The sequence below is a fragment of the Triticum dicoccoides genome, chromosome 1B, assembly GCF_002162155.2.
Source record: "Triticum dicoccoides isolate Atlit2015 ecotype Zavitan chromosome 1B, WEW_v2.0, whole genome shotgun sequence".
Classification (NCBI taxonomy): domain Eukaryota; kingdom Viridiplantae; phylum Streptophyta; class Magnoliopsida; order Poales; family Poaceae; genus Triticum; species Triticum dicoccoides.
Genome location: NC_041381.1, coordinates 558,643,482 through 558,657,041, shown reverse-complemented (window position 1 = coordinate 558,657,041; position 13,560 = coordinate 558,643,482). Strand labels below are relative to the sequence as shown.

At 49.3% G+C, this 13,560-nt stretch overlaps 2 protein-coding genes across 2 annotated transcripts; both read left to right on the top strand.

Annotated features, from left to right (window-relative positions):
* Window positions 1–2,220: 2,220 nt before the first annotated feature.
* Window positions 2,221–3,438, top strand: LOC119348723 (peroxidase 2-like). The gene has a single exon (XM_037616702.1). It carries the CDS (start codon window positions 2,324–2,326, stop codon window positions 3,299–3,301), a length of 978 nt encoding a protein of 325 aa, XP_037472599.1. The 5' UTR covers window positions 2,221–2,323; the 3' UTR covers window positions 3,302–3,438.
* Window positions 3,439–4,486: 1,048 nt separating this feature from the next.
* On the top strand, window positions 4,487–10,775 carry LOC119350605. The gene is made up of 3 exons (XM_037618354.1): window positions 4,487–4,509; window positions 5,887–6,207; window positions 10,457–10,775. Exons 1-3 carry the CDS (start codon window positions 4,487–4,489, stop codon window positions 10,509–10,511), a joined length of 399 nt encoding a protein of 132 aa, XP_037474251.1. The 3' UTR covers window positions 10,512–10,775.
* The last annotated feature ends 2,785 nt before the right edge of the window (window positions 10,776–13,560 follow it).

The following is a 13,560-nucleotide window of genomic DNA, read 5'->3' as shown; positions in this document are numbered from 1 at the left end:
TTTTTTTAGGGGAGCGAATGAAGCGAGCGACGGGTTATTGGACCGGCCCACGAAGGGGAAGTGCGTTGGCGCCGGTTGCTGGAAGTGGCGCTGAAGGCGCCGACGAGGAGGTCTCGTTGTTGGGTGTGCTCAGCCAGTGGGCCACTGGGTATGTGCCTAGCCAAGTGGGCCGCCTAGAACGTATGTTGGGCATATCCCGGAGGGATTCTGCCATCACTCTCTCCCATTTCATTTTTCGTTGCTTCAAAATATGCATTCTTCCAAGGTGTCACGCCCTATCAATCGAAAAGAGATGTTTTATTCTCCACTATTGATTCAATTAGAGGTTGTGTACCGAAGAATAAATAATTTGGTGGGATGTGCGGGTGAGAGTAGTTAATTGCTGCCACTTAGAGCATCTACACCTGGGGCCTCAAACACGTCACAAACGTTCAGACGGGCTGACCGGTCAATGATCGGTCACAAAAAATTCGACCTACCCGGACGCCTCAAACCGTCCTTCAAACGCCCGGGCTGTCCGGCGCCCCTCATATCTATCCAAAATACGGGGCAATCCGGGACGTTAGTCAGGCCACCCCGACCTCACATATATCCCCTTTGATGAATCCTCCGCTTTCTCCATCCTCTCCTCTTCCCAATCCGTTCCATGGTGGACGACTGCAGCGGCTTCGGCTCTAATGGCGACAAGAGCGGCATCGATGGGGCCGCTCACCGCATTGCTTTGCGCCGCTCCCGTCTAGATCAGGGCGGCAGCAACGGAGGCAACTCAGAAGCAACACGCCATCCCACTTCGCCCGCCTTGAAATCCAGGTACGCCACTCGGCTGCCATCCTGTCCATTCTACATCCGGAGAGCGTCTACGGGCACCATTGGGTGCTTATGCCCTCGCCGGCGCCGAGCCGGTCGAGGATGCTCGAATCAGAGGTGCGGGTCGCACGGCGCCAGCGGCAATGCACGAGGAAGGCCATGGCAGCGGGCGACGCATGCGAGGCGCCGGGCACTCGCGCGCACCGGTCGATCCCGAGTTCGCGCTCATTGCGTTCGTCCTCCGGCGCTCCCTGACAATGATGGAGACGGATGTGCGGTGGCTGCGGCGGAAAAACGCCAAAACACTCTGGCTCGCTATCGATCGAGCTATCGGAGCGCGAGGCCTCGGCGAAGGCGGTGAGGCACGCCAAGGAGAGGAAACACTTGCTCCGGAGGCTTGCTGGTGGTCACATGGAGCTGTCGAACGACTCCGACGATGGCTCAAGATCCGACAATGACGACGACTACCCTCGGGCGACCTACGTCTACACCGAAGGCCAAAGCAGTACCGCCGACCGCAAGGGAAAGGGGCAGCGAGGAAATGGTGATTTCCTTCTCCCTTCTCTGTTAAATTAAGTTTTTTATCGTATGTTTAGGATACTGTCCGATTGAAACTACATCTTTTGGTTGTCCGATGATCGTTTATACTACAATTATGCCTGTTTCAACTAGATAACTCGTGTTAGTTCGTTGATGTACGTAGATTTATTTCGTACGTGCATATGTTGCATGGATATGAGAGCCCGAATTTGTGATATGCGAATGCGGACACACCTAAATGAGGGGTGCTTGCTCACTGTTCACGAACACGACACAGACGTTTGAGAAGCCGGATTTGCCAAGTCCGCCCTGTAGATGCTCTTAGGTCCTCACACCATGTCACGGGCCGACCAACAAAGCAATCCAACGGGGTTGTAGCCTGCGAGTTAGTTGGCTCTACATAAGTCAAAGGCCAAACAGAGGTGGTACAAAAGTTTGTCTACAAAGAGCTCACATTGTATTTCCATTCGACTCACTCATCACCCACACATGCATACTCCAGGAGCAACCAACATATGATACAACACAAATATGTAGTCCATATTAAAATATTTAAAAAAATATACTATTTACGAACGGAGGGAGAAATGAAGAGAGAGAAAAAGAAAGAGACGAATTCTCTCGATCATTGAAGAAAACATAGGGTTAAATTCAGCTAATCCAGCAGCCTCCATATTCTATAACAGCTAGATCACTGCATGCTGATCAATTATTACTCCACTAATTGCGATGCATGTGCATGACATACATCCATCTAACAATGTCAATGTCAAGTTGCTATAGCCCACATCCATTGTTTATCAAGTGCACCATGGATTGGAACTCTTGCATGCATGTATAAGTAGCCCCTCCACTCCACATACGAACTCCATCACGCCATCCCATCTGCTCCTATAGCCCACATCAAATCACACACTCTCTGGTACACCGTACACATCGGCTAAATTCATTAAGAGCTAGCTTGAGAAGAGAGGCAATGGCCGCAGCTTCCCTTAAGCTTTCTGTTGCGCTGGCATGCGTACTGCTGCTGTCGTCGTCGGCGTGCCATGGCCTGGAGGTGGGTTACTACAAGAAGACATGCCCCCGAGTGGAGGCCATCGTGAGGGACGAGGTGAAGAAGTTCGTCTACAAGAACGCCGGCATCGGCGCCGGCCTCATCCGCATGTTCTTCCACGACTGCTTCGTCCAGGGATGTGATGGCTCCGTCCTCCTCGACCCGACGCCGGCCAACCCGCAGCCCGAGAAGCTGAGCCCTCCCAACTTCCCCAGCCTGCGTGGCTTCGAGGTGATCGACGCGGCCAAGGACGCCGTCGAGAAGGCGTGCCCCGGAGTGGTCTCGTGCGCCGACATCGTCGCCTTCGCCAGCCGCGACGCAGCCTACTTCCTTAGCAAGATGAAGATCAAGATCAACATGCCGGCGGGCCGCCTCGACGGCCGCGTTTCCAATTCCACGGAGGCCCTGGACAACCTGCCGCCACCATTCTTCAACCTCGACCAGCTCGTCGCCAGCTTCGCCGCTAAGGGCCTCAGCGCCGAGGACATGGTCGTGCTCTCCGGCGCCCACACCATCGGGGTCTCCCACTGCTCGTCCTTCGTCTCCGACCGCATCGCCGTCACCTCCGACATCGACGGTGGCTTCGCCAACTTCCTGAGGAGGAGGTGCCCCGCCAACCCGAGCACGGCCAACGACCCCACGGTGAACCAAGACGTGGTGACCCCCAACGCTCTCGATAACCAGTACTACAAGAATGTCCTCGCACACAAGGTGTTGTTCACGTCCGACGCCGCCCTTCTCACGACACCGGCGACGACACAGATGGTGCGCGACAGTGCCAACATCCCCGGGCAGTGGGAGGCCAAGTTTAACAAGGCCATGGTCAAGATGGGAGCCATCGATGTGAAGACCGGCAAGCAAGGCGAAATCAGGAGGAAGTGCAGGGTCGTCAACCACTGATCGATCCATGAATCATCACGGTGTTGCGTTATTTATTCGTTTGTGCGCTTTAGTTTTGCACTGCCTGAGGTCATCTACTTGTGATTTTCGTTCAATTTTCACGCATGTACTGTAATTGGTTGTTTTGACTGTTCAAATTCTTTGGCTGCTTAATTATTGGTGATGCAGTTAAGCACTACTATATATTAGTATCATTTTTCTGAGTATTTGCAAAAAAAGTATTAATTTTGGAGTTGGAATCACATCTTTGGCTGCTTAGGGCATCACAACGCTGATCAGCAAAATTGCTGCAGCATCTGTCCGCGGACAGGGGACAAGTCTCCGAACACGGATGCGAGAGGCGTCTATCCAACGCTGCCTGCATACATTTTAAGTTGGGTTTCAACTAACGGAAGAAATTCATGCAAACATGAAGGATTTTATCAAAGTTCGGATAGAAAATAGCATAAATTATCCATACATAGCATGCAAATAAGTCTAGTACAACAATAGTTCAAATTCAACGAGATTAACCGGGTGTTTAACAAGTTTTTCATGGAAGGATCATATCGTCCCATACATACTGCTCTTCAGCTTCATCCAACATTGCGTGTGCGTAAATGGCCGTCCCTCTATCCTATGGTACATCACGGTAGCACGTATGGGCTACACAATGTGTAGAGCAACATTGAACGAACGAATGAATCAATCAACAAATTGAACAAGAAGAAGCAAAACTTATGATATCCTCGGCTGCTGGGCGCAATGGCCACCTTGCCTCCATCGCCATAGAACTTCCCGACGGTTGTCTGAATGGCGTACCATCGATACGATAATGACCTCACATTGCGTTGTTGAATGATGTGCATGTCGTAGGGCGCAATATGCTTTTGCGTGTGAAACCAATCATGCATGCGTTGCCAGAAGAGCCCACCTCTGCTTCCACGGATACGGCCAACAATGCATAGCACAACAACTCATCCTCCATGGTCGAGTACCCCGCCATCCTTTGTACTCTAAAAACACGACATGGCGTTCAAAAACAAGCTCAATGGCATTTGACCTAACACTTGCCAGGCGTGGTGTCCGTCATGGATGACGTCGACATGGGTGGCGGAGTGTACCTGTCTATGGACGGGTCCTGAGTGGACGACGCCGTGGTAAAAGGCGAGCGGGCGCGTCGGCGCTGGTTGTGGAGGTCCGGCAATGCCTATGTGCCCGCCAGAGAGGTACAACAGCGACGTGGAGGAGGAGGGTGCGGATGGAAAGCAAGGTGGGAGAAGGGGCGGATTGGAAGAACATTGGACCGGGAGGAGGGGTTTAGTCGGCCGGGGGTGTCGGAGTCCTACCTGGCTACTATCCGAACTCCTGCAAAGCCCCCCAATTTTGGTTTCAATTTGCGGGAAAAAGTGCGTCTGGACTGCTCATGAACCGATACATGCACGCCTTGGATGACGGAACACGTACAGACCACGTAGTCCGAATGTATGCGGGCGGTTTGAGGGTCGGCGTTGGAGAGGCCTTGTGTGTGTAGGGGGGGGGGGATGAATAGACCAAATGCAAACATCTATACAAGTTTTAGGGTTCGACAATTTTACGCACAAGGAGACTAGATGGTACATTATCAATCAAGCAAGTAACATGGGTAGAGCAGCCGAGACATAGCAACTTGCATGAAAGTAAGGGAGCAGAGTAGAGAATGCAAACATTGGTTGATACGGGAATGTTCTTTTGTGCTTCAGACAATTGGTGCTATCTCACACCTACATCGACGGAGACTTCAAACCAAGGGATTCTAAGACTCAAGAATCCCGGTTGTGGCGCCGACCATGTAGCCCACAACGCACAACCATCTTAGATCTTCACAAAGTGGGTTATCTTCAAGCCCATACAAACTCTCGTGTCTTTCACATGTGGCACTTGCTATGATCATAAGTGACACCTAACCGTCTAGGATGTGCTTACCATCCAAAAGTAATAAGCATAAGCAAAGTCATTTGATAAGAACTCCTTAAAAGATCTTCAATCAAAGTTTCTCTCAAGGGTCCATATGAACACTATGAAAAATTCAAGATTGTTGTGAAAGAGATGAACTTACGGTGTATGAGGTCCAAGAAAGGGGAGTTCTTCTCTGTTAAAGAATGAAGAAGAACATCGAATCGTTCAACACTTCTTTCTTTTCTTGCATTGTATCTCTCTCTAATACCATCCGAAATTTTTGAATTTAAACATTTAGCTCATGTCAAATAGTGCTCGTATGGCTTGATAATCATAAGTCATCCCTTAGCTTGGTGGTAAGGTGCTTGTTGTTACTTCAGGTTTTAAAAGTGTTGTCATACATTTTTTTTAAACTCTAGCACCGAGTGGGTGGGATGGTTCGAACATGCGAGCTTCTAAAGGAAGGAAAGATAGGCCGACCACTCGAACAAAGGGTTGTCTAAAAAGGCTTAAAAAATATTTTATTTTGAAGAGAAAAAAATCTAATTCAAAATTCATTTGAAAAATTCAGGCAAAACAAATCCGAAAATTCCGATATTTTTCGAAAACCCTTTTTTCCTGTTCCTACCGAGAAAAAATGAAATCAAGAAAAAAAAACCTTTGGTCAGGAGTGAGACCACCCACCTTCCCACCCGGTCCCCCCACGAACGCTCGCCACGCCCCCTGACTTGCCGTCCAAATCCCGCGTCTGCTCCTCAAATCCTCGTCCCGCTCCTCCCGCCCACGCTCCAGGGCCGCCATTCACCACACTGCTTCGCCGTCGCCGCCTCGCACGAGATCGTCGTCGAAGGAGCCGCCGGGCCTGACGATTGCGATGGGGAGCGGGAGCGCGAGCGCGAGGGGAGATGTGGAGTTGAGGGAGATAGCACCGCCATCGGGATGCGCCGCCGCCGTGGCCGGCGGGCGGCCGTCATCGATTCACAGCGCAGGTTCGCGTCCCCCTTCCCTTTATTGCTCCCGGCAGACAATCGATCCTATTGCTCCCGTCGCATGGCCATGACGCCCGATTGAGGACTAGCAACCCCTCCAGCGCGACCATACCGCCCTCGCTCGCAGCCGGGCTTGCCCAGAAGCGGTGGGTAGGTGGGGAAAAAATTCCGTAGATCCGGTATGCAGAGCCGCGCCTGTGCATGCCGGCGCCCCATGCGCAACACGTGATGGCTGATGCAATCTTACGGGCTAAGGCAATCGCCCGCCGCTCCTCGTGATGCCTCAGCTCGGCTCCAACGCGCACGCGATCCTATCGGCCCTCCCAGTCAGCCGCTCGCGACCGCGATCCCATCTGTTGCAGTTCGCGAGCGAGCATGATCGCCATGGGCCCATGGCCAGCGACGCGCAGTCTCCTTCTGCCGCGCCGGCGTGTGCCTATTCATCGACTTCCCGCTGCGCAGCGCCGGTGACACGCCTCCTCGTGCCCGCAAGTCGTCACGCCGCAGCGGACGGTCCATCCGGCTGCTTGGCCAGGTGATGGACCTCGTGTTCGCCGGCGCGGATATGTTCTCGTGAGCAGATGATACTCATGCTAGTCGACAAATCGTGACACCTTTTCTTTGCTCAGCATTCGTCGTCTGGCAGTGCTGGCTTTCAATTCTATTTTTGTTTTTCTATACTACTTTCCTCCTGGCTATTTCCTTAGCCATCGTACAGTATTTCTTCTTCCCCAACTATAATGAAAACTGGAGCGTTGCAGCGGGAATTAGTAGCACAAAATTTATTGACAATACGGTTAAGAACATATGAAATTGATAAGCAAAATTATCATCATTATGAACAACAATGACTCCTGACGATAATATTATCAGGTTTTTTGAGAATAGCACATCTATAATATTTTGTAGAACAAAACTTGTACACCATTATTTTCCAAAAGAATCATCATCAAGAAAAAAAGGTATATTAGGCAGATAATCAAAGCTACTGATTCCCTTTCAGTCACCTTCATTAGATCTCAATGTTTTAATAGACTATATCACTTTGCTGTTTCACACTTCTCTCCCCTGCTTATCTACAAATGAGAAACAACCAATATGATTAGAGAGGAATGATAATCTTCAGCAATATATGCTATACATTAGTTATTCTTGGAAAAAGAAGCTAGCCTACCATTTCAGTAAATACTAAATAGTATACTGGTAAGTGCCAATGGAAAATATATATAAATATAAATGTCGTTCGAATCATCACACTACAAAGTTCAATATATCAAATCATCAAAAGACCTGGAGAAAGGCTCTTTGTTCTATACTTAAACTGGTGTGAGATGAAGCAGTGCAATATGAGGCAAGAAAATTGGTAGTTTTTTTCCTAGTTGAACGGCAATATCTTCGATTATGCAATACCCAAATTACAACCTACAAAAATTTTACAGACTCGAGAATATGTATAGCTCCCAAGCAGCAACAATCGATGGGACAAATGCAATCGCGGCCAACATGATGGCAGCCCCGCGGGGAGATGTCTCCCCAACGCATCAATGGGACCGCGCGGCAGTGGTAGCGCCTTCCATCGGTGTGGCGGCTAGACTTCAGGAGGGAGCAAGCAATGTGCCGTAGTCGATTTAGAATACTTTCCTTCCCCGACAATCTGCCTGCACCACACGCGTCCAGGACCCGCACGAAATCCTTGGCCACACAGCCGTGGCTAGCGGCTGTGAGGCCATCATCTTTGAGCTAGGGCGTGATGCTACATATTGCAACATTCTCAAACTAGTGCTTTTATCTATAACTTATTGGTAAGACCTTTTTTTACCGGAATCAAAGACGACGAACCGTAGGTGCAAAGTTCAGCAAGAGACGTTCGGTGAAGGACCTCATCTCACCTAATTGATCTGCAACACTGCAGAAATTTATGGAATACTATCCCTCTTGAGCTTTGATTCCTTCACCTCCTCCATCCAGCCAACAATGGCGTTTTGGATATGCTTTGGTTTTCGCTTCGATATTGCAGCACTACTACCTGTTTCATGCATCTTTATGCAATTTGAAAACTATAGAGGTGCTAGAGTTGAATGCCCATGGTGTAGAGGGGGCTTCGGTAGGCTAGTAACTATGGCATACTAGAGAATGGAGGAGGAGGGGTGGGAAAAGAGCCAGTGTAGAGAATTTGGCCCGACCCTTGTCTAGGTTAGGGAGTCATGAAGGGATGTGCAATGCAGAAGACAAACTGTGCCAGGCAATAAAATGTTGTGCGCATTAGTAACAGATGATCGGTTACAAAATTATGCCGGCTGGTCATCTTCCTTGTCGATCGATTCATTTGCACCATATGGTGAGAGGAGATGGAGGGTGCTGGGCGCTAGAAAGAGCGAATCAAACTGAGGGGAATTAACAATTGCAGTAAGTGCGGACGAAGATTTCATTTATCATAAAAATATAACAAAAACATATGTTGATGTGGCAATTGCATAGGTGAAAATTTGTGATGACATGGCCTTGCATGGACTGGATGGCATGTATAGTGATGTGGCATAGTTGCATGTGGAGAGAATTAGAGTTAGTGGGGGTTAAATTTTTATGACATAGGATGCCAAGCTCCTGCAGTTCCAGTCATAAAAAAATTAACGAGAAGTACTTCAGTACAACCCCCTAAAATATTAGAAAATGGTGTTTTTGTCCATCATCTTTTTTGATCATGTTGGAGTTTTTTGGCAGTTGTGGAGACATTGTTTGCCCTCCAAAAGCCAAAAATGGCAGTACAACACTATACTAGGGCAGGTGTTGAAGATGCTCTAAAGGGATGAACATGGCGACACTGCTGAATAACGTCCATGAGGACGCCGAGGGTATGCATGATGCGACTGGAGCCACATGGTTTGAGGAAACGATGAAACGTAGACGGGCCTTTTGAGGAAGAAGCACTTCAAGATTTATCTCATTTTCCAACAATGCAGAAGGACTAAACTGTTCTTTAAATGCTCTCTCTCTCCCTCTCCCCCCCTCTCTCTCTCCGCTAAACCACCGGTGGTTGCAAGTGCAAGATGGCTTGAGATTATGGACGATTGTGGGGTAGCATTAGATTGTGCGATGCACTCGAGGGCCGAGTTTTTATTACTAGTTAGGTCTAGCGAGTTGGCGCATGTAGCTCTGGCGGAGGCTGTTGCGGCCAAAGCAACGTCGGTTGGCACAAAAGTTGTGGCTTCCAGGGGTTAATGTTATGTTGCCCAAGGCAGAAGGAGAATGTAGCAGGGGCTGTGGACCCTTCCCCCTGCTCGCCGTGTTAGGGCGGTGAGGCATGTGATCAAGGTTGTGAGCTCAAGGGGAGTTCGCATCAAGAATTGCATCTTATAATGCGCTACCTATTCTAGAACATGCATGGTTTCGACCACACTGGTAGGAGGACACAATTGAATGAATACATGAGTAGAGAGAATATCCACATGGTGGCATTGCAAGAACGACCAAGTCTGAGTTTAGTGCCTTAGACAGTTAGACTTGAGATCAATTGACCCACCGAAATGTTTTGACTGGTCCTGGTTGGCATCAATTGGGCATTCAGGATGATCAAGTCTCGAACCACTCTGGATGGAATTTGAGGAGCTTAATCCATGGCAGTTCATTTGGATATATCGGTGACGGAGGTCCTTCGCACATCCTAGCCTCCGATTTCTTTTCGTCGCAAACTTTCTCCCCTAAGATCGCAAGCTGGATTACTTTGTGCTTGAGGCTTGGTAGTGTTAGCCTTACCAATGACATTGTGTCATGTCACCTTGCCAATTCTCGGCCAAATCCCCATATGCCCAACTTTTGAAGGGCCCTTCGCTAGACATGGCTAGGGGGCTTTGGAAAGCCAGCTTGCCTCTTAAAGTTAAAATTTCTTGTGGCAAATGTTTAGGAATAGGGCTTCCGACCTCCGGTAACATGGACAAATGTAACAAGCCCCATGAGGGAAACTGCGCGATCTGTGCAATACAGGAGGATGATAACCACATATTCTTGAGATGTCCCTTAGCACGCTCCCAAGGAGTGCAGTTAGGTAAGCTGCGGACACGAGCTGGAACCCTTTGTTGGGCACAGAGCTGCTTACGATCCTAATTGCTTTGTGTGGCTTGGCTAAATGCATGATGTGGTGCCACGTCGGGGTTCTTCTATGGGCCATTGGCATATTCATAACAAAATTACTATCAAGGTCATTTTTTTGGCTAAGCCTGCTAATTTTTTTAAATGCCTTTTGTTATTGCAGCAACGGGTGTCGTTGGGGAAGCACCCGGACTCTGGGCACATGCAGCCGGCAATGAACAATCTCCGTCACATTCATAGCATTGCTAGATATCCTATCGTTGTTACTTAGAGCAGTTGTGACTTCTCGTGCATCGTGTGCTCTTGACCAAAGGAGTTCAACCAAACATGAAATATCTAGGATATTTACAGAGCCGGAACGCCTTACAAAGAGCAAAGTCTGTACTCTGCCTGTTGTGGGCTTTCTTAATTTGGAACTGAATGTTGCATGTGTCTTTATTTAGAAAAAAAAGAACGCAGCCTTCTCGCCGTTGCCAATCGTGACCAGTGTGGCTGAGGCAAAGAGCACCGTTTCAATCTGATTGCAAGGTGGTTCCGTCCTGGTTCACATATTTAGAATGTTCTAGTAGGGCATGTGTATAATATTATTTTAGCCCATGCCGCACCTTTTCGCCATATCAGACACCCTGAATCTATCACAGTTTTTAGAGGTTCACACTCTTTGCACCCTTCCTTTTCTTGCTTCTGGCTGGCAAAGGCAAACGACGTCTCTCTCGCTTTTGGATGGCAAACAATGTACCCAGTGTGTGTTGTCAAGTTGTCTTCTCATACACCAATTAAACGGCATGTCTTCCTTTTCTCTTCTCCCGATTCCTCCAAACCATGGTCGCACGAGCCGCCATGGCGGTGCTAAGTAAGGATTTAATTATGAAGTGTCCTAGTCATTCAGTGTGACCTACTACCTTCTCTCATAATTTTTTAGCATGCACATATTTTTCATTAAGAGGGAGTGCCCCTGGTTTCCATTAATTAATATAAATCAAAGCTACATTGTCCACCTCACGCACCCATCCAACACCAACAATTTTAACCAGGAGCACTTACAACGAGCAAAGCAAAAGCAAATAGGGGGACACAAAGCAACTTGCACAAAGAAAACAAGATCGAAAAAAGAACAACAACAACAACAAACAAAGATCATATCCATCATCGCTTCGGCAGTTAGCCAGCCTTGGACTCCAGGTGTTCCAACTCCGGCGGCGCACTGAGGACATCAGTGGTGATATGCTCCAGTCATTTTGCACAATGTAGCGGTGCCAATTTTAAGCCCTCCCTCACCTTCAACACTCTCCCTTGCTCAATCTTATAGAAGATTTGAAACCTGACTACACTAAGGTCCCTAGGTGATTTGTGCCGAATGTAGGCGAGATTCCTAGCCTTCCAGATCCCCCAAGAACCCTAGCAACCCCTACAGTAGTTGTTTTCCTACTGCAGTTAGTCATGCCACCTAAACTTTAGAAGATCCCTCAAAAGCTATATTTAAGAGGGGGAGGGGGGGGGGGCATTTTGAGGGATTAAACCCCAGCTAGAAAATCCCCTAAACCTTTCGTGCATAATTTTTTTGACTTCTATCGCTAAAATATCTCCTCCACTCTACGCACAGGTGGTGCCACGGCATTGTGTGGTCTTGGATGCACGACGCCTTTCGATTGCGTCGACGGTGCATTGTCCTGGTTTAGTCTACTAGGCGAGATGGCCTTTGACTTCTCCGGTGGCACACAAGTACCTCGTGTTGTCTCATCCTCGCATGACCTTTCAAATGTACCCTGCGACATAGGTGGTGTCGCGGCGTTGTGCAGTCTCGAATGCACGATGCCTTTCAATTGCATCATTGGTGTAGTGTCATGGCTCAGTCTTGGTTGGCCAATGTCGTTTGATTGCACTGGTGGTGCTTTTGTTATGTCGTGTTATGTTTTCCCACTTTCACCCTGTTAATGTGTTGTCGGTGTGTGTTATTTTACTTTATCTCTTCTCCTCATGTTCCCCATGTACTACTGGTTCACTCGAACCTACTTGCAACAAGCTACAAAGCACTATAGGGTGGATACTAACCTCCCACACTCATGGCATGGCGACCGGCAGTGTGGTCGATTGTCCCTGCACTGGCTATAAAACCCTCACCGTCGCCCCGAAACCCCAGCCAACCTAGATGTGCATCAGTTTTCCCAGCTGCCTTCCTCAGGTCGAGATCCCGGCCGCCGGCTGATCCCTCCCCCGCCCCCGCCATGCAGCCCCATGCTGCCTTATGCAGATCCTAGCAGCCTCCCATAGGATACAACCCCACGGTCCCACATCCCCGTGCTGCCCATCCGCGTCGTGTTTTCGTCAACTTTCGCACTGCCCGCCCCCGAGCCCCGCGGCCCCAAGCTGCCTCTGCCTGTCTGCCAATACCGTCCTCTCCAACACCACCGTCCACTCGGCCTGCCGTCATCCTCCCAGCCACAGCTCCGATGCAGCCCCCACTTAGACACTGCCACCACCATCTCCGAAGTACTGTGGCATCCAGTGCCAACCGTGGGGAACTCACGGTGGAGATCCACCAACGTGAACTTGGCCGCCGGTTGTTGGGGACGTTTAACACTACTGAGGAGGTGGCGTGGTTCGTTTCTTTGGGACAACACCGCATCCACAGCCGCACTTGCCCCTCCCACCGTTTGGATTGTCTCACTCCGCGAGGATCGAGAGCCGGAATAGTTGTACCCTGAGCTCTTGGACGCAGAGTTGATAGCCAAGCTCATCGCAGAGGAGCCGGGCCTCCTCGCGGCGAACCAAGCTTTTTCGGGTCTGTGGAGACGAGCACGCAGTCAAGCAGATGCTTGCCGACTCAAAGTCCAAGGACGACGTGCCATGCAGTTGGTCCACTGCGCCAACGGCAACGAGGCCGGCCCCTCCCACTTTCCGGGGGGTAATCACCATCTCCTCCTCATCGAACCCAGGGGTCAGATGACGACTTCGATATCTATCTTCGGCGCTTGGACTAGCTAGTATGTAGTTCTACTGGTTTAATACCGGGGCTTGGACTAGTTCAATGTCGAATTATGCTATGTATGATGTAAATGTAGTAAGCATGGGCTGTTTAATTATGGTATGTATGGTGCTATTGTGATAGCGTTGTTAAATTATGAAATTAACTAGTTTAAATGGTTTATGCAGAAGGTGCATCAACAGGTGTTAATGCAAGTAACACTGGGCAGCAATTGCCTTCCTGCACAAAAGGCAAGGGTCCCGGGAAACATGCCAAGTTGAAAGACAACGAAGGGGCTACTG

What these genes read in the sequence shown, in the direction of transcription:
- LOC119348723 (XM_037616702.1), top strand. Translation starts at nt 2,324, where the DNA reads ATGGCCGCAGCTTCCCTTAAGCTTTCTGTTGCGCTGGCATGCGTACTG.
- LOC119350605 (XM_037618354.1), top strand. Translation starts at nt 4,487, where the DNA reads ATGCCTATGTGCCCGCCAGAGAG. An exon ending in CCTATGTGCCCGCCAGAGAG is followed by an intron (nt 4,510 to 5,886) that starts GTACAACAGCGA and finishes ACCTTTGGTCAG; the next exon opens with GAGTGAGACCACCCACCTTC. An exon ending in GTCATCGATTCACAGCGCAG is followed by an intron (nt 6,208 to 10,456) that starts GTTCGCGTCCCC and finishes TTGTTATTGCAG; the next exon opens with CAACGGGTGTCGTTGGGGAA.